This window comes from Chionomys nivalis, chromosome X (assembly GCF_950005125.1).
Source record: "Chionomys nivalis chromosome X, mChiNiv1.1, whole genome shotgun sequence".
In the NCBI taxonomy this organism is placed as follows: Eukaryota; Metazoa; Chordata; class Mammalia; order Rodentia; family Cricetidae; genus Chionomys; species Chionomys nivalis.
Genome location: NC_080112.1, coordinates 60,707,489 through 60,734,319, shown reverse-complemented (window position 1 = coordinate 60,734,319; position 26,831 = coordinate 60,707,489). Strand labels below are relative to the sequence as shown.

Here is a 26,831-nt window from a genome sequence, read left to right as displayed (position 1 = left end):
GGTAAGATGCAGCCATTGTACTCTAGTTCTGTGACTTTATGATCTTAAAGATCAGAGACTTTTTTCAAGGATATGTAATATTCATTCAGTGAAGGTTAGTGATTTCCCCCCTGTACGTGCACACCAGTGAGTATTACCAAAGTTGATCTATAATTAAATACTAAGTGGAGTGGTAATTTGAATTCCCTTCAGGTTTTCAAGTGTCCTTATAATTTTGGAAGTCAGCAGATTTCTTACAAAGATATAAAAATGAGTTGTTGGAGAAATTGCAGAAATTATAGTAACATTTAGGAATTGGATTTAGCAATTTCAGAGTTGGAAAAGTCTTGCATAACATTTACAGATAGGCTTATTAACTTATAATAAATGTGTAGTGTTTTGTTCACTAAAATAAGACAACCACACAAATGTTACAATTGGAAATCAGAAGAAGAAAGGCTTGCTTTCCGTGACAGATAATCATTATGTGCGCATCTTCCTAACAGTCATCGCAAATTAATGTTTAGCAACATCAATTGTTTCAGTGGATTGCTCAGTTTATGTCAAAAATCAAATTGTTGTTCTGAAATAAATTGCTGTTTGGTGCAGAGAGAGTATTTCATCGTGCTATGGGGAGCTGGTACGGCTATTTCTCCAGCAAAGCTTTAGTGTTTCATAAATTGAATTAGAGATGCATTCAACCTGCTATAAAGGAAAGATGCTCTTGATGGCAGTAGAATTCTTGTCATAGAGTTTCCAAGTACATGACATTATTTCCCTTTCTGCTTTTTATAGTGTATACCTCTGCTGTGTGGGCAGCTGAACAACACCTAGAAGATTAGTGCCTGTTAGGGAGCATCTAGATTGAAGCTGTACTTTATAACAGTAACAACTGATAAAGCTCTTTTAGGCAAAGTACTGTCAGCATGTGTTAATTTTAATAACGTTGAAATGGTGACATTCACGTTTCCATTTCTGAGAGTACTTACTCCCAGTCCACCCTCACACATGGAATTCTTCTAAATAAACTCAATGCTGGTAATCATCTGACTCATTAGCAAGTGTTCTCTCCCTGCCTGAAACAAAGTGGGTGCAATGGAGGATAGATTAATCTTTAAATCCCGTGGAATACACATCTGTTCTCTTTGCTTTCTGGTTTTTATGTCGGTAGCATAATTAGAAATAAAAAATGTGTTGCTATGTCAGTAGAGACAAGCTGGCAAATACACATGAAACAGAGTATAATCATCCAATAATTAATAATCATGCCGATATAATCTTTCAATTTATGTATAATATAGGCTTTAGATGGAAGATGAAAACCTGCGTACACACTTAGCAAAATTTCTTGAAGTTCACTTCTTGCTACATAAATTTTTCCTCTATTTCTTACTGGCTGACCTCACTGTTTCCATGCTACCTCCTCTGTTAGAGCACAGTTATTTATCTCTCTTCTCCTGACACTGGAAGTATGAAAGTATATCACAGTCTTGATGCTTGTTTAAATACAGATTTATAGTGATCTTATTATCATTAACTTTTGTAGTGTAGTGGATTTATAGAACTCTCAACCATGCACCTTAGATTTTCAACCAAATGATCTTTTTCTTGATGCTGTGTTTTGTATCTTGTTATCCTTATTAGTGTTGTTCTTTACTGATCCCCAATACTACTTTGGAATTATAGATTTCTATTTTATTGAAATTAAAAATTATTTTAAATGACACAAGAAGCAATTCTATATGTTAGTAGTATACCACTTAATGATTTGATAATGTATGCACTGAATGATGCTTAAAATCAGAGTAAACTTTATTTATTTATTTATTTATTCATTTGTCATTTTTAAAACAGGGTCTCTCCTCATAGCTTTGGATGTCCTGGATCTCACTATATACACCAGGCTAGCCTCACACTCACAGAGATCATGTTGCCTGTGCTTCTTCAGTGCTTGGATTAAAGGCATGCCACTGTGCCTGGCTAACATTTCTCTTTTTAAGTATTGGTTATTTCGTTTTGGTGAATACTTTAAAAACATTTCTTTTTAGGCTTTTAAAAATGTATGCTACTTTTGGTTATGGTGGCACACACTTTTAATCTCAGCACTGGAGGAAGAGACAGGTAAATCTCTGTGAGTTGAAAACAACCCTGATTTATGCAAGTGAATTACTATGTAGGGATGCATAATGAGACCCTGTCTTAAAAAAGTGTATTATATTATTTTATAGCATTAGTTGATCTATTATGCACTAATACACCTCAAATTTTACTTCTATAATTATACTATGTCATACTATATCATTCCATGATCATTACTGTATCATAATGCCCACTGATAAACCTTCCACCCTCCCTCTCCTACTCGTTCTATTTTTTAGGTAAAGGTTGATCATTTGTATGTCTTATTTTGAGAAATGTGTATTTGGCCTTATTGATCATGAAAGGCAGTGAGCAGGGTTTCAGATTGATTTGAGAGATTTTGTGGAGATTCTCTGGAACATTACAGTATATAACAAGAGCTATGGTTAGTATCAAAGGAAGCATGTGCAAATCATTGTGTGTTACAGAAACAGTAGTGCACAAAAATTCTAACAGGCTCAGATCTGGCATGTTGTGGAAACAGGAACAGCTAGACCTAACCATAGAAGGAAACATGCAGGTACTATGAATTTTCAATGATAGAAAATTTAGTGGAGACAGGAACATGTTTGGCCTGACATTCAGTGATAGGTTTTTAAACTGGCAGTGCTGAAGGAGTGCATTCCAGCATGCAGCATAGTAATGCAGGGAAGGGATGGTGTTTTCTTGACCAACTATTGTTCGAGTCCAGGGATGTTTCTCCTAGTGGAAGCTTAAATATTAACTGGTGATTTATATCTTGAGAATTAAGGAAAAGCAAATAATATCAAGGGTGACTTTGAGATTTTTGTTTAAAAATCATGGATGGTAGCCTATGATAACTTCCTCATCTTGGTGTGTCTGAGATTTTCCTAGTTTTGGCACTGAAATTTGTATGCCCCAGAAAAAAAAAGCCTTAGTTTTAGGCAAATTGGTGTAGTTGTTTATAATCAACGTGACTGTATGTAGAAAAGGCTTTATTACTATGGGTAAGAACAAGTACCAGTAGTTACAGTTTTGAGACGACTGTGCATATCAGAATTGAAGGGGGAGTATTACGGGACTTGCAAGACCAGAAAATAGTCAAGGAGGAAAAATTTAGTACAAATATCTCATAGTTCAGTTTCCTTACAGTACTGTAAAGACTGCATAATCATGATATGTTTAAGATATTCAGGCTTCAATTAGCATTTTAATATCGATACAGTATATCTATCTCTACAGTATGTTCAAACTGCTGATTCATTATTGTATTTCTCCAGATATTCCTGTTTAAATCAAGTGCTAATGCTATCAGATTTAAGAAAAGAGAATGACTCAAAAAATGTGTGTATGATCATTTGCATTAAATTATATAGTCAGTAAAAGTCAAGATATTCAAGAATTTCCCCTATAACTCCCATTGCTTTTGTCTTCAATGTTTCCTTATCTTCTTCTTTACAAAGTCTCGAAGCACTTTGGATGTCAGTTTGCATAATTTATCCTGATGTAGAGCACTAAAGCAAGGTTCATATTATGGTGAGTTTCAGGCACTGATTAAATAATCTAAATGTGAAAGAGTGAAAGAAATGAACTGAAAGATTTTGGGAGAACAACATTCTCTGGAGAGAACAAACATCCCTTGTTACATTTGTATTGATTTTGCTTACTGAAATATAGAAAAATGACAATATAGTAATTGGGAGCCTTAGAGGCAGGCAGTACAGATGAACAATCTATCTTAACTGATACATACAGATGCATTTACATTGAAGATCATCTATCTACACAGCTATTTAGTCATCTATATTCAGCTTCATACGCTACATATTTTGCCTCTCATTTCATTTGAAGAAAAAAAGAATAGCTGTATACACCAGAATGCTTTTCATTGGAATGAATGATAAAACTCTGGAAATTCCCCCAAGGCCAAATAGTTATCCTATTTCTGCCAAATTCTTCAACTAAACCTGTGATTTTCCAAGGCATTGATTATGGTAATCGTAAACTTAAAAAAACACATGTTTTAGTAAGCTTAATACACTAAAAAGAAATCACTAGCCTGGTTTTGAGAAATTATTTGGTACCTGTGTAGCCTGAGAGTAAGCAGAGCTTGAATTTCATATGTGATGGGGAATGCGTCATATGATAGTCATAGTTATACAGCTATAACGATAGGATTTAAACCATTCTGAGGTAATTTTCAGTTGTCCCTCCATTGATCAGAGAATACTTTCTTATTTAGGAGCATTATAGAGAACAGTCCTTATCTCAGTTAAGTCTCATCCCCTCTGAAATCCTTCATCAGTTATCTTTGGTACAATACATTAATTTGTATACAACTCTGGATATTTTCTATTTAAGCATTTCCTTGTAAAGATGAACATTAGGGCTGGAGAAATGGCTCTGTGGTTAAAAGCACATACTGCTCTTGCAGAAGTCCTGAGTTCAGTTTCTAGTACCCACACTAGGAGGCTCCCAGCTACTTAAGCTTCTGGGAAGTGCTGGTGAGTCCCGTTATTTTTTCTAACCTCTTCAAGTTCCTGTATTCAAGTGCACACACCCACATGCATGTACATATATATATATATACATGTATATATATATATACACACCCACATTCATGTACATATATATGCATGTATATATACACACCCACATTCATGTACATATATATACATGTATATATATACACACCCACATGCATGTACATATATATATATATATATGGTTTAAAAATAATAAAATGAATCTTTAAAACACACTGAAAGCAGGGACGTTGTGTCAGTTGCTTTGTGATCCTCCCTCCCTCCTCATGGTGCTAGAGTTCCTCCAAGCTCATCCTTTCCTATCATTGTGTAGTTTAAACTCAGTGGCACAGAGGTAGTATTGACTCCTCTGTTGTTTTACATAATGTATTTGGGGGAATACTTTCCCTATTTTTTTACTTACCAATCCAGAAATATTTTGTTTTCTGAGAATTAAGGAAAATAATAATTTGATCCCAATAGTACTACTATAGAAGTAAAAGAACAGAATCTTGAATTACATAGGTTGGTACTTGCAGATAAGTTTTGTTAACTTTCATCCATCAAACAAAAAGTCTTCGTGACACGGGAGATTATTTAAAAAGTAGTAAGCCAATGGTTGCTGAAATGGTAGCAACAGGGCGACCAGATGGTGCCATATCTCTTTTCCTCTTGTGAAAAATGTGAAGACGGGACTTCACTTCTCTTTAAAACTACTGTTGTGGAAATAAAACAATTAAGCCTTTCAGAAAAAAATCGCTGAATTTTAATATATATTTTTATGCATCATTTTCCTATTTCTCTGGCTACTTAAAGGCATATCTTTTTTTTTTCTTTTCCCTTTGTTAAAGGTCAGGAAAGGCACACCAGGGGAAGCAAGCTCAAATTGCAAACTCAGCTTCCAATTCCCTCAATGAGCCTGGGGTTTAGCTTGAGTGACAGTGGAATCCCCAGCCAGCCAATTAAAGAGTGGCTGAATTGAAGGAAGACTGAGAGATGCAAGACACAGTCATGGCTGGACTGTATGGGTGGGTGAGGCACCCCGGGAAGTGCACCGCAGCTGACAGAAGTGATTAGGTTTGATTTAAATTGAGTTTTCTAACACTGCTACTAGAGCAGAAAGCAACGATATTTGCATGAATGAAATGGACTTTGCTGAACAGCAGTGCCATAAGGTAGTCAGAAAGTAGCATGGTGGCAACCATGGTGAAGGACTCATTAGCTGTGTTTCCATTTTATGACATCCCAGATAAATTTTTTCTTTATGTCTTGCAACCTAAAATCAGTGTTTCTCTGTGTGGTAAATGTGTCCTGTTAGAATTAGTCTGAAAGAGTTTATTTTATATCCTTTAATATTTCTGAGAATTTATACAGTTTGTAATAATGGAATATCAGTACTGAAACCTAGGATGTTTGCTGGGGATTTCTTGTTTTAAAGGTTATCAAGGCAGAAGGTGCTAGAATGAGGGTACGTTGTCCTCAGGTAACTATAAAGTAAATGGTTTGTATTTTGTTTTGTACTGAGTTGCTGACTAACTGTGCAGACAGAGACTTGAGTTTCTTAAAAAAAATACTACTTTAGTGCTCATGTATACATATGTGAGGGACAGGTGTGCCTCAGGACACATTTGGGGAGGGTCAGAGTAGTACTCGCAGCTCTCTCTCCACCATGTGGGTCCTAGAGGTTGTGCTAAAATCATTAGGCTTGGTGGCAAGTACACTTACACCCTGAGCCATCTCACTCATCCAGATAGTATATTTTTATTAGGTGGTAGTAATCCTGTTTTACTATATTACAAAGTTTATTTCAATATATATTTTATTGATATATTTGGTGTGCATATGCATGTGTATGAAGGCCAGAATATAACTTGCAATTGTCAGTTCTCTCCTTCCACCATGTCAGTCTCAGGCATTGAACTCATGTGATCAGGTTGTCCCCATGACCAGCAGTAGAAGGGCACAAAATGAATGACACGAAAGAGAGCAATGATAGCATCTTTGGAGGTTCATTGTTTCATAATGCTTTGTCAAGTCTTTTTTTCTTTTTCTTTTTATCATACAGGTCCTTTGTGTCAAGTGCCTTGCCATCTTGCAGGCATATAAGCTGTCACTTTAAACTGGCATGTGGGTACTGTTGGTTTTACTTCTCTATAACATGTCTGATAGATCTTTCAGTAATCAAGTCAACTACTATGACTCAACTAATTAAAAAATTTCCCTGTAATTTATTATTTCATTTTCTCTTTACTGATCTCAGCTGCAGTTTTCTATAGCAACAGAAGGAATAGTTAACTTGGCACAAATTATCCACAAGTATATTTTATGTTCATGCAGAGCTTGAAATTGAGTTTCTATATTTGAAAAGATAAACATTTTCAAAGCATTCAATGATCTTGTTAATAAATTTTAAAATAATTAGCTTTTAAAAACAGGTGTTTCCTTCCCTGTCCGGCTGGAGTTGGTGAGCTCCCATTAGCTCAGGTCAACTGTTTCAGTGGGTGTCCCCATCACAGCCTTGACTTTTTGGCTCATATTCTCATTCCTTCCACTCTTCAACTGGATTTTGGGAGCTCAGTCCAGTGCTTTGATGTGGGTCTCTGTCTGTTTCCATCAGTTTCTGGATGAAAGTTCTACGGTAATATGTAAGATATTCATCAGTCTGACTACAGGGCAAGGCCAGTTCAGGAACCCTCTCCTCTATTGCTTAGGGTCTTAGCTGGGGTCATCCTTTCTATAGTGCTAGGTTTCTTCCTAGTGCCATAATGATTCCATCAATCAAAATATCTCTTTCCTTGCTCTCATCTCTGATCCTCCTCTATCTTGTCTATCTCATTCCCTCAAGTTCTCCTCACCCCTCCCTTATCCCCTCCTCTTCCTCTTCCATCATCCCTTCTCCCCTGACTCCCATGATCCAAATTTTGTTGGACAATCTTATCTATTTTCCATTTCCAGGTGGATATATGTATGTTTTTTCTGAGGGTTCACCTTGTTACTTAGCTTCTCTAGACTCATGGACTATAGGCTCATTATCCTCTGCTTTACAGCTAGTATCCACTTATATACCAAGTGACTATATACCAAGCTCATCTTTCTGGGTCTGGGTTACCTCACTCAGGATGGTGTTTTCTAGTTCTATCCATTTGCATGCAAAATTCAAGATGTCATTGATTTATTTTTAACACTGAGTAGTACTCTAATGTATAAGTGTGCCACGTTTTCTTTATACATTCTTTGGTTGAGGGACATCTAGGTTGTTTCCAGATTCTGGCTATTATGAATAACGCTGCTAAGAACGTAGATGAACAAATGTCCTTATAGTATGATTGAGCATCCTTTGGGTATATGACCAAGAGTGGTATTGCTGGGTCCTGAGGTAGGTTGATTCCCAATTTTGTGAGAAACCACCACACCGATTTCCAAAGTGGTTGTATAAGTTTGCTTTCCCACCAGCAATGAGTGAGTGTTCCTCTTACTCCATATCCTCTCTAGCATTAGCTATCATTGGTGATTTTGATCTTAGCCGTTCTGACAGGTGATGGTATCTCAGAGTTGTTTTGATTTGCATTTCCCTGATGGCTAGGGATGTTCAACACTTCCTTAAGTGTCTTTTGGCCATTTGAGATTTTTCTGTTGAGAATTCCATGTTTAGTCCTGTACCTCATTTTTAACTGGATTATTTGGGATTTTGATGTCTAATTTCTTGAGTTCTTTATATATTTTGGAGATTAGTCTTCTGTCTGAAGTGGGGTTGTTGAAGATCTTTTCCCATCCAGTAAGTTGTCTTTTTGTCTTATTGACTGTTTCCTTGCTTTACATATCCTCAGAATGTGGGTGACAGTTGTATAGTGGGGACAGATTAGGGGGCCACTAGCAGTGGCACCAGGATTTATCCCTACTGCTTGTACTGGCCTTTTGGAAACCCATTCTCTTTGGAGGGATACCTTGCTTAGCCTAGATATAGTAGGGAAGGCCTTGGACCTTCCTCAAAGCAATGTGTATTACCCTCTCTGAGGAGCAGATGGGGGATAGGGTGGGGTAGAAACTGGGTTTGGTATGTAAAGTTAAAAAAAAAAGATAGTTTGTTTTCTTTTAAAAAATAAAATAAATTATATAAAAAACAAGTGATTCATGTAGTCCACAAAATAATAAACCTGCAGATTTCTTCAATGATTTCTTTTTGCCAATAACCAAGAAAGAAGGTGATGCTATTCTTGATGTTTGTGCAATATTTTGTGCATCAAACAAAGCACATTGTTGTTCGGTTTAATCTTAATAGAAGCCTTTCCCCTAACACAAGAAGCTCCAATCAAACTAGATTAGACCAAATTAAAATGCCCATGTTTAATAACTATGGTACTCTCAGGTGGACCAAGACAGCATGGTGGGGAGAAAAGCCCACACAAACCCAAAACCACATGTTCTTTTTTCCAGTGTGAGCCTAAATAGCCTGTGGAAATGGTCCTGACCGATCCCAGGGGAGGGGTTAGCGCTTGGCAAGCTTGGATTTGGAGTCCGGACAGGGGTAACTCCCAGGTCAGGGGCTTACAATCAATTGTATACAAGTTTAAAGAACCAAGGAATAACTACAAACCATGGAGGAATAACCAGAAATGTGATATTGTAGGCACATTTAATACATTCAGAATTCCTGTTGAAAATCAAAATTGTTGTAGTGTGAAAAGATCCAGCCTTTGGGAAGTAAACCATGAGACTTTTACTCTCAAAAATGAGATTAATATATCTGATTGGATTTAAGGGGTACTCCATGAGATAGAAACCGTTTCTAACAGTAGAACCTGAGACTAGATAGGCCAGGGACTTAGGAGAAAACCAAATATTACTGCTCTGCTAAAGGATCATTTTGATAAAATGAGTTCTAAGAACATCCTGCTATACACATAGATCAGTGCTTGTTCAGCCACCATCAGAGAATCTTCCTCTTACAGGAGATGGGAACAAATATAGAGACCCACAGCCAGACATTATGCAGAGAGTAAGAGACCTTTGAACACTAAGTCCTAACTGGGACATCTCTATCAAATTCCTCCCCTCAGGGCTCAGGCTGTGATGAGTAGGCAGAAAGAATTTAAGAGCCAGAGGGAATGGAAGGCACCAAGGAAATAATAAGACTTTCTAAATGCAGCACACCTGACACACATATGAACTTATAAAGACTGGCAACTATACCATGTTTGGTGGATATCTCTGGGAGGCCTACTCTTTTCTGAAGGGAAACAGGTGGAGTGGGTCTAGGGGAGAGAAGAGGCAAGGGTAAAGGCTGGATGAAGAGGAGGAAGCAGAAAGTGCAGGTGAGATGTGATGTATGAAAGAAGAATAAAAAAGAGAAATACCATATCCTAATAAACTACACACAACTAATGTTTCAAAACTATGTCTTAGAGGGGCAGACAAAATAACTTATCAGATGAAGGTCCTTGTTATCAAGCCTCATGAACTGAGTTTGATCCCTGGATTCCACAAAGTAAAAGGGGAAAATCAGTTCTTGGAAGCTGTCTTTTGATTTTCATCTGTAAATTATGAGGTGTCCTGTATACACAAACATACACACACACACACACATGCATGTACATAGACACATTTACACACAAAATAGATGTAAATAAAATAAATTCCTTATTTTCCCATCTCAAAATTTTTACATTTAAATTAATCCCTAATTTGTAGCTATTGAAGAAAAGCAGAAGTTGTCAATTTACCTACATTTAACTGAGTCCTTCTTTTTATGCTAAGAAGCATGTGTTGTTTTCTTTTTACTTTTGAGTACTAGTAACCCTTGTTTCAAAGTGTTTGCTTACCTTTTTCATTTAATATTTAAAGCAGAAACTTCCTAAAACAAATATGTTAAATAAAAAACTTTCATGATGCCGGGCGGTGGTGGCGCACACCTTTAATCCCAGCACTTAGGAGGCAGAGGCAGGAGGATCTCTGTAAGTTCGAGGCCAGCCTGGTCTACAAGAGCTAGTTCCAGGACAGGAACCAAAAAGCTACGGAGAAACCCTGTCTCGAAAATCAAAAAAAAAAAAAAAAAAAAAAAACTTTCATGATGAAATTATGTGTAATACTTACATAAGTAGGAGTAGGCACTAATGAATAATCAAATTCTAGTATATATATATATATATAGTATATAAGAATTCTGCTTACTCAACAAAAAGAAATAATTGATAACATACAATAACATGAATACATTTGAAAGACATTTTACTCAGAGGGAAAAAAACATGCTTAGAAGAATACATGTTTCTGGGCGGTGGTGGCTCACGCCTTTAATCCCAGCACTCGGGAGGCAGAGGCAGGCAGATCTCTGTGAGTTCGAGGCCAGCCTGGTCTACAAGAGCTAGTTCCAGGACAGGTTCCAAAACCACAGAGAAACCTTGTCTCGAAAAACCAAAATAAATAAATAAATAAATAAAATATACTCAAAACTTGTCTGATTTTCTGTCTTCTCTTTTTCTTAATATAGTTTTTCTATAACTAGAATTGTAGTAGTAGTTTCTTGATTGTTCACTCTTTATTGAAGTAAAAAATCTATTTAATATATATCACTCAAGGCAATGCTGTACAAATAAGTTGTTATTATAGTCCAGAAATAAACTATACAAAAATCCAAACATGATTCCTGTTTCTTTTTACAAATCTTGTTTGCAATCCTATATTTAGCTTGCCTGTATATGTGTTTGTTTGTTAGTTTGCATTTTCTTTTCTCTGAAATAGACTTTCCCCTGATCTTCCTAGAGGAAATAAAATGCAGTGGGTCATCTACTGGACACCATTCATGGTTCCTTACTACTTTCAGCAAGTTAGCCATTCCTTTTTGCTTGAGTTCTAAATTCCTATAGAAAACACTGACCAAGATGACTTGATTTCTTATCCAGTACTGATTATCTTTACCTTCCAGGTCATACCAGAAGCAACGTTTATGCGCAACATTTAACTTATTTGATTGCCTGCACTTATCTCCACACAGCATGATGTGGTACAAAGAAGTGAGCTGAAAGTGCCAGTCTGAAAACCTGGAATCATAGTTTGCTCTTTCTTTGTGTGTGTTTTACTAGCTCCAAAAACAGAATATTGAAACTTGATACTAATATTTCCTAAAGAAATATAATTTCTCTGATTTTGGAAACTATCTCTTCAGCTGTTAAAAGGCCGAATGATGAAAACTAAAGCCTGTCTTAGTAACGGGATGAGATAACTAGAAGCAGAGCTGTGTTACAAGAGAACTTTTGACTTACTGATGTGGATGTCTTGGCAGCAGTAGAGGAGTACAGCTTTTGATATTTGTGCCTGAAATCATTTTTTTCACAGAATTACTACTTTCATCTTCAGGATAATAGTTTTAAGGGGTCTGTTAGTTTCATCACAGGTTGCTACATGGGTCACACATTCCTGTAAACTGTGTCAATCAGATAGTTGCCCACACTAAGCTATGCTGGTCTCAGTGATGTAATATTTCTCTACATCTGTCATGGCGGGAACTCTTGCTGATCAGAACTGTGTCAGAGCGGTTTGTCCTTTTCTATAGTAATAAGGAGGTATTTCTAACAAAGGCAATCACAAAATGACCCAACCTTTTAAAAGTAGAATCAGTATGACAGGATTTGCTTTTGCTGCCTCATTTGACAGCGATACCAGAATCCTACACACACAATTACCAAAGGAATCTTCGCTTTTTACCATTTGGTTCCTAAAAATACTGGAGACTTGACCCTTGACTCAGGGCAAGTCAAAAGAAAGTCCATACTGGGTACAAGCTTTGCTCTATTGAGCCAAAGAAAACTTAGGACAGTACTTCTCAAAGAACATTCTATTCCTTCGGTTCTGCTTACTCAAGGCTGTTTCAATGGTACCTTATCTCAGTAATATCTTTCAACCAGGGAGACCAAAATGACCAGAGTGAACAAAATCTTCACTTTAGATTCTGCCACTAAATTGAAGTGTTTACTGCACATGAACAAATTAAGCCTGTGTTTACTCCCTCTTTAGAGCAATGATGGTCACCTTCCTGTGGTTGCTTGTAATGATGTTTTCAGAACAAATTTTGAAAGAGTCACTGCTACCAAAAGTCTCTCACATAAAATCATATACCTGGGACCTTGAGAAGTAAATTGCTTATCAATTTTTGAATGATAGAAAAGTGCCAAAATTCCTTTTTTTGATGTTTCAGATATTTTTCATAGTGGGAAATTCTTTTGAAAACCTGACCTAAATGTTTTATGGTCCATAGGTTGCAAATAAAATCTTCTGTGTCAACATAACCCATAGTTACATTGGTAAAGGCAGAAATGTCCAAGATTTCCCAGTTCTCAGGGTACCTGTTTCCAAGGCCTCCTTAGTTTTGTAGTATAAACAAACAGAGATTTTCTTATTTATAGTTGATAATTCTAGGATATAGACAGTAGAGCAAAGACAAAATGCTTTCATGCTGCTTAAGAATTAATCTTCCAAAAAAAAAAAGAATTAATCTTTCATGTAGCACCTTAGTCATCGATTTATTGTGGCAACACAAGAGCTAATCATGCTTGTCATTTTTAACTACCATCCAATGTTCCATCCAATGTTTCATGTTTGGCTTGATTCTAATTTGCATGATTATAGCTCATAATTTGAAAAAGTCTATAAAAGTCAAACATTTTAAATGTTTAGAGCAAGAGGGTAAAACAAGGAGGATTCTCATAATAAAGTCCTTGGAGTCATAGTTCTTTATAAAACAGTAAAACAATAGCTAAACAATAAAACAATAGCTAAATTTCCCAAGAAAACATACAGGGAGGATTTAGGATACTCCAGCCCATTAAATCTTCACTTGTCATAGTAAGTTCTATGTTTTTGCCATGGTAAAGTCTTAAAACCTATAACCAAATGCCCATAGACAATCTGCTATTAGTCAACACATAACTCCCTGAATTTAAGAGAGCACCAAGTTTAAAATTTACCAAAGTAGTATGGTTTTGTGATTCAAGATGGATAGAGTTTGTAAAAAACAATGATTCAAAGGCAAAAGGGAGGCAGTATGACCTACAAGAAGAAAATGCTAGTATCAATCTTGCTATGGATTGCTGGGTTAAGTTAGACCTTCAAAACATTGCATGGAGTAGATTACAGCTAAATCAGATATGAGGATGACTTTCTTATGACACCCCTCTTTCATGTTATGTAAACAACTCGTTACTGTTCATACTTTTCAGATGATTTTATTATCTTTACAAATCACTGCAAAGAAAAATTCCAAAACACAGCTGACCTCATTAGAGAAATGACAATATTTTAAGAATGAAAACAATAATTTCTATCGTGCAACATACTCACAATTTTAATTTTAAATCAGCCAAAGATTGGAAAAAAAAACTAGATTTAAGTGAGAAGATGTAGTGAATGAGTTAACAGTTCCAATGTCCCCACAGAAGAAAGAAGTGTTGTCACATGCAGATAGGACATAGGCAGGCCTCTACCATGGTACATGACTCTTCTTTCCACAGTGCTCTCTGGGAGACAACTTTGACATATCTCCTTTCAAGATTTCTTGATTGTAAAGAAATCTGTTCTGAAAAACCAAACAGGAAAAAATGATAGCAATTATCCCTCCTTAATTATGCCGCCAAGCAGTGTACTGCAGAAGGGTCTTTCCCCAAGTCTCTGTTTGCCCCTTGAAGAGTTAAGGCTGGATAATATATCAAACCATAGCTCAAAATGTGAGTACATAAATTTAGGTAGAGAATTGTCTTATTATCAGTCAGGAAAAAGTTGGCTCTTTGTAAAATTATCTTTATCTTTCTATAGCACCATACCCTGGGGTTTTAAATAAATAAGAACACTAAAAAGTTACCAGAGTAGCTTTGAACATTTATATGTCAACATCCTAGACAGCAGCAGACTCATAGGCACAAGATATTCTGATTCAGTAGGTTTCTGATAGGACCAAGTAGCCCCATTTATAGAGAAAGAAGCCTAAACAATTTTAATACAACTTGTGAAAGCACACTGAGGAACTCTGACGTTACGAGGTAAAATGTGTCTTAAAATCTAAGGCATCAGATAAGAAGAGAGTTGCTCGTAGGTAGGAAACCAGATAGGAATAGACAATAACTGTCTCACATTTGTTACTAGTAACCACACCTGTGCTAAGTGTAGCAATTTATACATTTACTTATTTTTCTTTTGGCTTCATTTGTTGGTGAGTATGTATGTGTTCTATTATTGCACATCAACCCAGCCACAAAACCTTCAACCTAGAATCTGTTCTGAGTGCAAGACATACTGTAACAACGGTTGTGTGGAACTTATAGGAGAGGCCAGCCCATTGCTGGTCCAACTTGAGGCCCACTCCATGAAAGGGAGCCCAATGTGACTTTGCCTGGAGTACCAGGACTCAGAGACAGGGCAACCCAGAGACCCAGAACAGAACCAAACATTGTTGGCCAAAAATGTTAACTAAATGATTCCTCATGATATTCTGCTATACTCACAGATCATTACCTAACCGAACTGTCATCAGAGGGGTGCCACCTAGCAATCGATGGGAGCAGATACAGAGACCCAGAGTCAAACACTAGCCAGAGCCAGGGGAACCTCACAGAAGAGAGGGAGGGAGGACTGCAGAGGCAGAGATGACAGGGACAACTGAAATCATGGCCTACAGAATCAACTAAGCAGAGCTCATAGAGGCTCACAGAGACTGAGCCTTTCCCTGACTGAGCCTTTCTTCAGGGAACCTTTATGTGTCTGAGCTAGGTCCTAGGCATATATGTTATGACTGTGTAGCTTGATGTTATTGTGGGACTTCCAACAATGGGAGTGGAGAGTGACTTTGATTCTTCTGTTTGTACTTGGGATCCTTTTCCTCCTACTGGGTTTCATAACTTAGTGTATCTTGTTAGGCTATATTTGGTGGCTATCTCTGGGAGGCATGGTCTTTTTTTATTTTTTGAAGGAAAACAGGAGTTGATATCAGGGAGAGGGGAGGCATTGGAAGGAGTAGAGGGAGGGGAAAATGTGCTTGGGATGTAACATATGAGAGAAGAATAGAACTTTTAAAAATTAGATAATTGCCAAAATATTTTTTGAGTTCTCCAGTCCTCCATCTTGTAGGCCTGACTTTACAAACTTTCAATTGAATACAATTATAGTGGAAATAGGTCTTTCTAAGTGGGATGGAGTCACTGATGATCCTGTCACTTACTAGCTTCCACATCTAATTATTTCAATATGTTAAGCCCTAGTAACAAACAGCATACCCACACAGGAGCAGGCCTTTAATCCCAGCACTGAGGAGGCAGAGGCAGATGGATCTGTGTGTGTTCGAGGCCAGCCTGGTCTACAGAGTGAGTTCCAGGAAAGTCAGAGATTCAACAAAACAGCTCATGAAGTAGACTATGAACCAAGATCCCGAAATTGTACAACATTCTACTCCCATATCAGTCAGAAGCTCTGAGTGTTCACATACAAAAATGCCTGAATAAAATAATTGAGAAAACAGCAGGCCCATGTGTCTCAGCTATTCTCAAATGATACACTTCTCCCTGCATGCTGGCTCTGGTAATGTCTAAAAGTCAGGGGACAATTTCTTGTATGAGTAACAGCTCAGGAATCATAGCATCATGAACACACAGTGCCTCTCTGAGTTGCTTCTTTGCAGGGAAAATAACATATTAAGGGGACTTAATCTCTAAATCTTCAGTCTCACTGAACTTTGAATAAAGACAGTGTTTGCAAGCTATGTTAGTTCAAAAGGCACTGTCAACTTTGACTATCAAATATTAGATTGCTTAATGATCCCTATGTGGTTTCTTACTGGCAGGTAGAATTACTTCATTTTTGTGGCTTACAATACCTGTTAGGGGAGAACTAGGCAGTACAGTTCCCTGGACACTGCTTTTAAAGAAACACTGAATTGGTCACCTTGCTATGTTGTTAGTGATGTTTTCATTTTCAGTCACGGTTTTCATCATGCCACTACCATTTGCAGACTCCTATGGTGGTTCTCAATTGACTCTCAAGTTGAATTCAATTTCTTGATCCTAGGTGGTAAGGTTCTCAACTTCTTCCTTCACCTTTATCTGAAAGCTTCTATTTTCTACTGCGTCCTGTGCACAGCTCTGTGGCATTACAAACCTAATTACTTCTGTAAGTTCACCTTATCGGGTTGCCTCTGAGTTTTCATATTTCGTAGAAAACACTCCCAAACAAATTTGCTATGCCAATTAATATTTTCTTCATGTTTTTCTGAAATTGCCTTTAAAGCATGTTTGTAAAATGTTTTCACTAATCAATAAAATACTACTCTGATTCCAGTGATCTATACCCTCCACTGAACAATGCAATCACTTGCAGAACAACAGAAGAATATTCCGGAACAATGCTATTAAATTACTGGGGCTGTAATCTAGGTTACAGGGCTTATTCATGCTCCCAAGATTATTCTAGTAAAAAGTTTGGAAACAATTACCTGAAGTTGTTTCTCAAATGTTGATAAGCAGAAATGTTAAAGATGCAGATCCTTGGATGAGCACTTGGGATCTCTGATGTTGCCTTATTCTTGCTAGGTTTGAAGTCTTGAAAAGCACAGGTATCTAAAAATGCCATTTAAGCTCTTAATTTTCTTAACTAGAGAAACGATCTCTTTTTTCTCTTAGCTTCTGTCTTTGTGTTTGTTCATGAAGGTCTGCCATGAAGTTTCATTACTATGGTGATATTTATAAGTAGCCAGGCTAGAAGTGAGGACTGACTGTTTCTGTATTACATTAATTCTGGGGGTAGAAACAGTCTGTCTGAAGACCTGACATTTCTATCTTTTTCTTCAAATTCTCTGACTAGAATACTGGGTCAAATAGAAGGAAATGAGTCATTTTTATTAGAAGTATCCTAAACTTAACACTGAAGTGATGGCTCATTAATTCAGTGATAATGCAGGGTTGCAAGTTACTTTGAGAAAGTGGTTATGCAAAAATACAGGGTATCTTAGTTAGGGTTACTATTGCTGTAGTGAAACACCATGACCAAAAGCAACTTGGGGAGGAAAGGGTTTATTTGGCTTACATACCACAGTCCATTGAGAGAAGCTAAGATAGGACCTCAAACTGGATGGAACCTGGAGGCAGGAGCTTATGCAGAGATCACGAAGGATTGTTCCTTACTGGCTTGTTCCTTATGGCTTGAACAGCCTGCTTTCCTATAGAATCTAGAATTACTATGCCAGGGTGATGTTTATATACTGACCCTTTTAAGATTTACTTTTCATTTTACCTATTATAAACCTTAACAAGAGTATACCCTGGAATACTTACTTGTATTAAATCAAAATTTGTAATGATGGAGATAGAATTTAGGACATTGTACACCCACCAAGCTAGTTTATTTGCACCATACATTTTTACTCATTTATTTACTGATGCACATGTAGGTTTTTTCAAATTTTGACCACTGTCAACAGCACTGCAATATATAGGAAAGTCCCAATATCTCCTGTATTTCAATTCATTTGGACAAATGCTCCAAAATGATACTACTTTCATGTGTGTTCTGCTTGTAAATTTTTTGAGGAACCGCCATATGATTTTCCATAATGGATTCATCATTTTACTCTCCCACTAGCTGTACAAAGTACTTCAATTTATCTATAACCATCCAACTCTTACTATATTTTTCATCCTAGAATTTCTTTGTTAATAGCTATCCTAACGAGTATGACATGACATCGTTTTGTGGTTTTTATTTGTTTTCATAATAACTGTTGAACCCTGGTATGTTGTCTTTGGGAAAAAAGTACAATAAAATAATTGAGTCAGGGTGGGAAGATGGCTCAGTAAATAAAGCATTAACCACATAACCATAAGGACTTGAGTTCAGATCCCCTCAACCCACATGTTAAAAAAGAGGTCTTGCACTGCATAATTGTAAATCTGATGTCTGGGTGGCAAAGAAAGGGGCATTCCCAGAACTTGGTGGTAGAATTCTTGAAATACAAATTCAATGAGAGACTCTGACTCAAAAAAGTAATGTGGAAAATAAAAGAAGACACCCAATGTGACCTCTTACCTCCACATGTGCAGATCAAGGTACACACAAACACACACACACCTCAATGTTTCTCAATGCTTCTATTTGCGTGTATGTGTTGTGTGAGTATATGGTTGCATGCACTCAGAGGCCAAAAGACTGTAGGGTTGAAACCTCAGAGCTGGAGCTACAGGCATTTGTAGACTCTGAGCCTTGTTATATGGGAACTAGAATGTGAACTCCAGTCCTTACGACTAAGCGAAAAACATTCTTATCTAGCTGTTCACCCTTTGGCCAAAACATTAGATTATTATTCTTTGTGCCATTGGGTTATTGGAGTATCTTACATATTTTTGAAAATTAGCACCTTTTCTAAACATGTTCACAAATATTTTCTCATACTCATTAGGTTGTTTTTCACTTTCTGTATTTTTTTTTTTTAAATTTTAGGGCCAGGAATATAGCTCCTACATTCAGTGATTTTCCTAGTTTTATACTTAACACTACAAAACAAGTATTTCTTTGGCTTAACTATTGTTTTTTTTTTTTTTCTGATGCTGTCCCTTTTGCCTAATATGCTTTTGTTGCCTGTTATTCTGATGTCAAATCTATGAAATCTTTAATAAATAAGAACAGTGTCACAAAGATTTACTCCTATTGAGTCTCACAATTTCCAATATTACCTGTAAATTTTTTTTTTTTTTACATTTTGAAATGAATATTAAGTATAGAGTTCAGTTTATCTGTTTTTCACATCTCAGGATAATTGCCTCCATTCCCCTCACATATATGTCTGCATTAATGCCAGTGCTGTACTGCTTTTTTGTACTGAAATCAAGAACTGCAAAATTTAAGCTTAATTTTCATCATAAATACAGTTGGCTACTTGCTGTATTTTGTAGTACCACATGAATACTGAGGTAGTGTTTCCTTTTTCATTAAGAGATGTCATTGAGGTTTTGAAAGTGATCACATTAAATTTGTGGTTTGGGGAGTATGGGGATTTTGAATGCATCACCTGTTCTTGTACATGAAGGCAGAGTGTCCATTAAATTTTATTTCATTAAAAACTAAAATTTGTTTCATTCTTGTGTACAAGACCTTCACCTTAGTTTACTCTTCTTTTACTGTTTTTGATGCATAATGGCAAAGAATTGAAATACATTTTAGTATTGTTGGCCTTGTACTTCTTCAAACAGTAATATTGGAAAAAAACATTTTGTATTTTCCTTATAATATAAATTATAAAGGTCTACTACATACGAGTGCCAGGCAAAATATCAGTCATGATCCTCCTTTATTATCAGAATTACTATGGATATTAAATCAGAATTCAAGAGTAACTTCTCTTTGTAATGTGTACTTATCTATCTATGGGGTAGAAACCTATACTTTGATACATGGAGTTTGTTTCTTTTTTAATTACAGCTTATTTTTTTTTGAGGGAGTGGTCTAACTGTTTATGTCTCTTGGATAAAGGAGAATTTTTTTCTCTACATTGACTTCTATGTTTCAAAGTCATTCATAGGCCTTTTCATGCTCATATCACAGAAGGGTAATGAGACAAAGGCATCTTTGTATTTGGACAGATTCACGGCCTGCCAAATAGATGTTGTTCTATAAGTTTTAGCATTTTCCTTGAGTTGTTCAATGAAACATCATAAATATAGCCTTCAGATCTGATCCTATTTTTGTCATATGACTCTGACTGCTATCTTTTAAAAATTGTATTTATATTTTTTTAATTTTTACACAATATAATTTGATCATATTATTTGTCCTCTCCTAAGTCTTATATTCTCCCCACTTCCCTACCCCATTCAACATCATATTCTGCCTTTCTCAAAAAAAAAGCTGAAAAAAAGAAAATGAGAAAGGCAAAATAAATAAATGAATATGTAACAAACAAAACCCATACCAAGGAGGAAAGGTTTGATGAAAACATGACATTTAGGGCTGAGTGCTTCATATTGTGAATCTCTGTGAAAACGACTATCTATTCCAAGAAGAAACTTCTATAATGAGGCTTGAGTTATATAATCAGTGATCTGGGTCCCAACTAAGTGTCTCTTATTGCCTGCTATCTTAAATCCACAACTACAGTGCAGCATATATGTTCCTTGTGAGCGTTATATACACACATACGACACACACAAACACATTACCTTATGAAGAAATCAATTAATTTGGAGTTATATTAAGATGATGAAACTGACGAAATCTGAAGAGCTACCATTTAAGTTACATAGAGAAGAACCAAGATCATTTAGGTCCTAGATTCTAGGTCCATGCCGAAACTCTGTACCCTCAGCCAATATGCTATTCTACTTCCTACATCTCTACATCTGTTCTAGATTACCTTTCATCTCTCTGCAATAATGGTTTCAACGTAGTTGCAAATTCCTTTGCATTGTCATCGTGTTCTTCAGTCTTCATTGTACCAACATAGTTCATATCAATCACATCAACAGTATTTTAAAATGTGATTTAAGGCAATTTTTCTTAGGAGCATATGGTCTGTTTTGCCCTATTAGTCTGGGTTATTGAAATTTATTCGAATGAATTTTTGAAAAGTTACTGTTACTTATATATCCTGCAGCATTAAGAAATAGAAAAGTTTGTTCTTTTCTCTTTAACATCTTCAAGAGAGTTTTGTTTTCCCTCTTGACTGAGATTTCCACCCACACAGGATTAACTGAAATCCTTTGTTAGGTGCTTTTCTTACTATCTATGAAAGCATTGTATTCGCTCTCTTCCTAATTGGAAACTATCCGTCTGGAAGTTTTGAAGCTTGAATATTTTAGTGGTGAAAGCCTCTTTTTAGAGTGTATCTTTGCTGATATAGGTGGTCTGTTATTTTAGGCACAGGAAATTTGCAAAGCAAGCAGTTGAAGTAGGTAGAATTCAACCTATTAAAGTAGTACCTTTACCTAATATCCAGATTATAGTTAATGCATTCTAACTGCATATTCTAATTAAGTAGAAAGGCGGTGTGTTGGGTTTGTAAAGTTTATAAGGGAAATATGAGAATTACCAGATGTCATGGGTACGACTAGGAGTAAGATAAAAAAATGCATGTCTTATTGAACTTATGTTTATGAGGAACAAACCAAACCTTCACTAACTGCTTCCAGACGTCACTTGGTTCTGTCAATCTTACTCAGATTTTCCTAAGTTTGTTTTAAAGATAAAAAGTGGTAGAAGTCATGAGGGATTTACTGAAAGCTCTTGGTTGTATTAAAATTGCCCAAATAACACCTTAAGATTTACTGGACTTTTGGATGTCAATATGATTCATTAGAACACTAGTCATGGATCATGTCTGAAAGCCAGAAAATCCACATGTAAAGTGGTTTGGGATTTAGGGATATTTGTTCCCTGTGATACTACTCATTATTCACAAATATTTATTGAGTAGAATGGAATGACACCAGAAAAGAAGATGATAAAACATCCCAAAATAGGAAAAATAGGAACTATCTGGGACTATTTTTGTATTACAATAGGTATTGACAAATATAAATTTATTAAAACTTCAAAAATATGGAAATACATCCACTTGCAAATATATCAGAAACAAATGATTTATTTGTTCTTTTGTAAATAATGCCCATGATATATGCTTTTTCAGAGGTGCCCAAATTTGACACTGCCAAGGATACTATAAACTGTAATAGTGATGTTTCCAGGTCCATTTTTGTTATAACATGGTTCAATAAATATGTTAAATATTAATGATAATTTGTAAAGCCTATCATGCTTTTGAAAAAGTATAAGTTTCTTCATTAAAACATTTGTGATTATATGAAACATGTTTTCTTTGAAGACAGGATCTCTTTACATAGCCTCACTATCCTGGAATACACTATATAGCCAGGCTGGTTTCAAACTCACAGAGAACCTCCTGCCTCTCTGCTTCCTGATTCCTGGGATTAAAGGCATGCACCACCATGCTCAGCTCAAGTGTTTTTTTTAAACTTGTAAAACACTTATTTATACTAATTCCAAGGAATTAGTATTTTTATTATTTATTTATTTAAAAATGAAAACAATCTTTTTTCATTATACATACCAATCTAAGTTCCCACTTCTTCCCCTCCTCCCATTCCCTTCACATACTCCTCTATCCCACTATTATCCATTCTTCTGAGAGGGTAAGGTACATTGCTTTGGGGAAGGTCCAAGGCCCTCCCTACTATATGTAGGCTGAACAAAGTATCCATCCAAAGAGAATATGTTCCAAAAAGCCAGTACAAGTAGTAGATACCAGTGACCCCTCAGTCTGCCCCAGCCATGCAACTGTCAACCACATTCAGAGGGACTAGTTTGGTCTTATGCTTGTTCCTTTCCAGTCAGGTTGGTTTTGGCAAGCTCCTATTAGCTCAGGTAGACTGTTTCAGTGGGTGAACCCATCATGGTCTTGACCTTTTTGCTCATATTCTCGTTCCTCCCTTTCTTCAACTGGACTTTGGGAGCTCAGTCCAGGGCTCCAATGTGGGTCTCTGCCTCTGTGTCCATGAGTTGCTGGATGAGGGTTCTATAGTGATATTTAAGATATTCATCAGTCTGACTACAGGGCAAGACCAGTTCTGGCACCCTCTCCTCTATTGTTAGCGTCTTAGCTGGGTGTTGGTGGGAGAAAGGGTCACTTGTTGGTTCCCATCCACTTAGCCCTAAAATAATCACACAGAAACTGTATTAATTAAATCACTGCTTGGCCCATTAGCTCTAGCTTCTTATTGGCTAACTCTTACATATTAATTTAACCCATTTCTATTAATCTGTGTATTGCCACATGGCAGTGGCTTACCAGAAAAGTTTTGGTATGTCTAACTCTGGCAGTGGCTCTATGGCATCTCTCTGACTCCACCCTGCTTTCTCTCAGCCTACAGGCTCAAAGAGGTTCTTTATTCATTAACCAATAAAAGGAACACATAGACAGAAGGACCTCCCACATCAGCTGGGGTCATTTTTGTGGATTCCTGGGAATTTCTCTAGTGCAAGGTTTCTTGCTAACCCCATAATGGCTCCCTCAATCAAGATATCTTTCCTTGCTCTCATCTGTGTCTTTCCTCCATCTCAACTATCCCATTCCATCAAGTTCTCCTTGCCCTCCCCTTCTCCCGTCCTCTTCCCCTTCCACTCTCCCTTCTTCCCGCACCCAAAAATATGAATATGATATGTACTCATTCATAAGTGGATACTAGACATAAACAAAGGATGTTTAGCCTATAGTTCGTGATCCTAGAAAAGCTAAGTAACAAGGTGAACTCTAAGAAAAACATATATAGATCCATCTGGAAAGGGGAAATAGACAAGATCACCTGACAAAATTGGAAATTAGTATTTTTTAGTTTTTTTTCTTTCTAGTTCTCTCCCTTGCTCTTTTCCTCCCTTCCTCTCTCTTGGTGGTGCTGAAGGTTCCAACTAAGATCCGTGTGCATACAAAGCAGCAGGTGGCCTACGACAGAATTATACTGCAGCATCCAAAGAATGTAACTCTTAAAAGATAGTTGCCATTTAGAATCCATTTTGTGCATTTAAGAATTTGCAAGTACCAACATGGCAAAAAGAACTTTTCTATATAATATGCATTGTTGATGTCATGTAACTTTATTAATCAGTGTAATGAAAGAATTATATTCACATACTCTAGAGTCATCCTGTCTGTGTTCAAATTCCAGAACATATACTAACAGCATGCATTTATCTGTAAAATGAACTGAAAAATAACAACTACCTCATATTCCTTTAAGAAATCAATAAATATTAGCATCAAAGAATGATGTACTATTTCTTTGGACTCACTGTTTCATTTCCAATTCTATCTTCAGAATTTCATGTAATAGATAATATTTATTTCTTATTAGATTAGAAATACCAGGTTGTCATGGAAATTATGTTAAACTGCTTTTCTCTTTTTAAATTTGAGAATACATGAATAAAAAGTTTCTTGTTCTGTTTTGTTTTAAAATCAATTCAACCCATACTTCTTCTCCATTGTGTTCCTGGGATCAGACTCAGGTTGCCAAGATTGGTGGCAAGGGCTGTGGCAGGCCAAACTGAAGCTCTTACTTAGATTTTTAGCTATTCCTTCTTCACAGGTACTCAGGGTGACTCAATTTTTAACAACAAATTCTCTCTAAAGAGGATATCTGGTTATGACATTCTGTATTGGGTAGTGTGATAAAATGGTATTCCTCTACATTTCTGACCATCCAGTCAGGAAAATTACAGTCTCAAAAAAAAAAAAAAAAAAAAAAGGAAAAAAAATAACCACACACACACATCCTTTAATGGATTTGAGGACTATGAGGGCCATGCGTTTGTTCTGAAGGTTTGGTTGCCTATCTCTTCATGGCTAACCTTCAAAATGTGCCTTATGATTCTCTCCTCTCACCAGGGAACTATCAGCTGGACCTTTGTGTTACTATCTTTTTAATTTTTATGTTTATGGGTATTTTACATTTATGATTTTGCATCACACACATGCTTAGTGCTGCCTGTGGAGTTACAGATGGGTGTAAGCTGCCATGCATGTGCTGGGAATTCATCCCAGGTCCTCTAGAAAAGAATCCATTGCTCTGAACTACTGAGCCATGCTTCAATACTAACTTTTCCTTTTTGTTTTTACCACACTCATCTTTTTAACTTTTTTTTTTAATTTACTTTTCAGGCATAATTTTGCTATCTGAACTCATCTGAGGCAAAGATGGTACTACCCTTTCCCCAATTTATGTCTTTGGAATGCAGCGTTATTTCTGTTTTTAGCACGGATCACTTACAATCATGTTTATTGAATAAAATATATTAAAATTTCTTTGTTAAGTCTCATGTACAAATTTTGTATCTACTTTGCAAATTCAAAGTTATGGTTTACAATAAGTTTAACAATAACTGTAACTTATTCTAAATCATATATATCATGGAGAAAACTTATTTTGTTAAATTAGCTTGCTTTGTGACTAATAACAAATAGGATACCTTATCATACCTCTAAATTCAATTGCACATACTGGGTTTGGTATTAAATTTAAAGTTGTAGGGAGGTGGAGCCACTGGCCCCTGAGTGTGCGAAGGTGGAGCCACTGACCCCTGAGTGTGCGAAGGTGGAGCCACTGGCCCCTGAGTGTGCGAAGGTGGAGCCACTGGCCCCTGAGTGTGCGAAGGTGAAGCCACTGCCCCGAGTGTGTGAAGGTGGAGCCACTGGCCCAAGTGTGCGAAGAAAGATGACGACATAGAAGAAGGAGACCTTCCAGAGCACAAGCGACCCCCTGCACCTGTCGACTTCTCAAAGCTAGACCCAGGCAAGCCAGAGAGCATCTTGAAAATGACAAAAAAAGGGAAGACACTGATGATGTTTGTCACTGTGTCCGGGAACCCCACTGAGAAGGAGACGGAGGAAATCACCAGCCTGTGGCAGGGCAGTCTGTTCAATGCCAACTATGATGTTCAGAGTTTCATCGTGGGATCAGACCGTGCTATCTTCATGCTCCGGGATGGGAGCTATGCCTGGGAAATCAAGGACTTTTTGGTTGGCCAAGACAGGTGTGCTGATGTCACTCTAGAGGGACAGGTGTACCCTGGCAAAGGAGGAGGAAGCAAGGAGAAAAATAAAACAAAGCCAGAGAAGGGTAAAAAGAAGGAGGGAGATGCCAAGCCACGGGCTTCCAAGGAAGATAATCGAGCTGGGAGTAGGAAAGAAGATCTCTAGTGGGTGGCAAGCTTCCCAGCATTCCAGAGGACATTCTCGCGTCTTTTAGAGAGGGTCTGTGTGTGACCTGGTCAGTATCGCAGTTACTGTATGAAGGCTTCACATATGGAGGCAGGCTTTGTGACTGGTAGTGGACACTGGCAAGTCATGCTAACTGTGGCATCGCCTACATGGAATCTTGATAGACGTTCTGTACCTCTTATGCCTGGTGAGTCCTTGACGTCTCCAGAGTACCACTCCCGCCTCTTCACTGCTCGGCTGTGTTCCTGCACATCCGTTACAAGCTCTCGTCGGACAAGCCTGGGAACCCGTGGCTTGACTCAGGCAGGCATTGACTGTCAGTCCGTGAAGATAAGTGTGCTCTGTGAACCGTGCAGCTGGCTCTGCACACCCAGGGGCCGGCCAGCTCGTGCGGGATGTGTGGGTTCAAGAGAAGCGCCACTCGAATCCCAAGGAATCATTTCAGATGGCTTCAGTCCTCCTCATCAGTCCAG

The 26,831-nt window shown here is 37.1% G+C and overlaps 2 protein-coding genes across 2 annotated transcripts in view; both read left to right on the top strand.

Annotated features, from left to right (window-relative positions):
• Positions 1-26,831, top strand: part of LOC130867758 (melanoma-associated antigen B18-like) — a 399,852-nt gene that overhangs the window by 203,393 nt on the left and 169,628 nt on the right. The window lies entirely within an intron of this gene.
• On the top strand, positions 609-26,380 carry LOC130868422 (LRP chaperone MESD-like). The gene is made up of 2 exons (XM_057760650.1): positions 609-619; positions 25,821-26,380. Exons 1-2 carry the CDS (start codon positions 609-611, stop codon positions 26,335-26,337), a joined length of 528 nt encoding a protein of 175 aa, XP_057616633.1. The 3' UTR covers positions 26,338-26,380.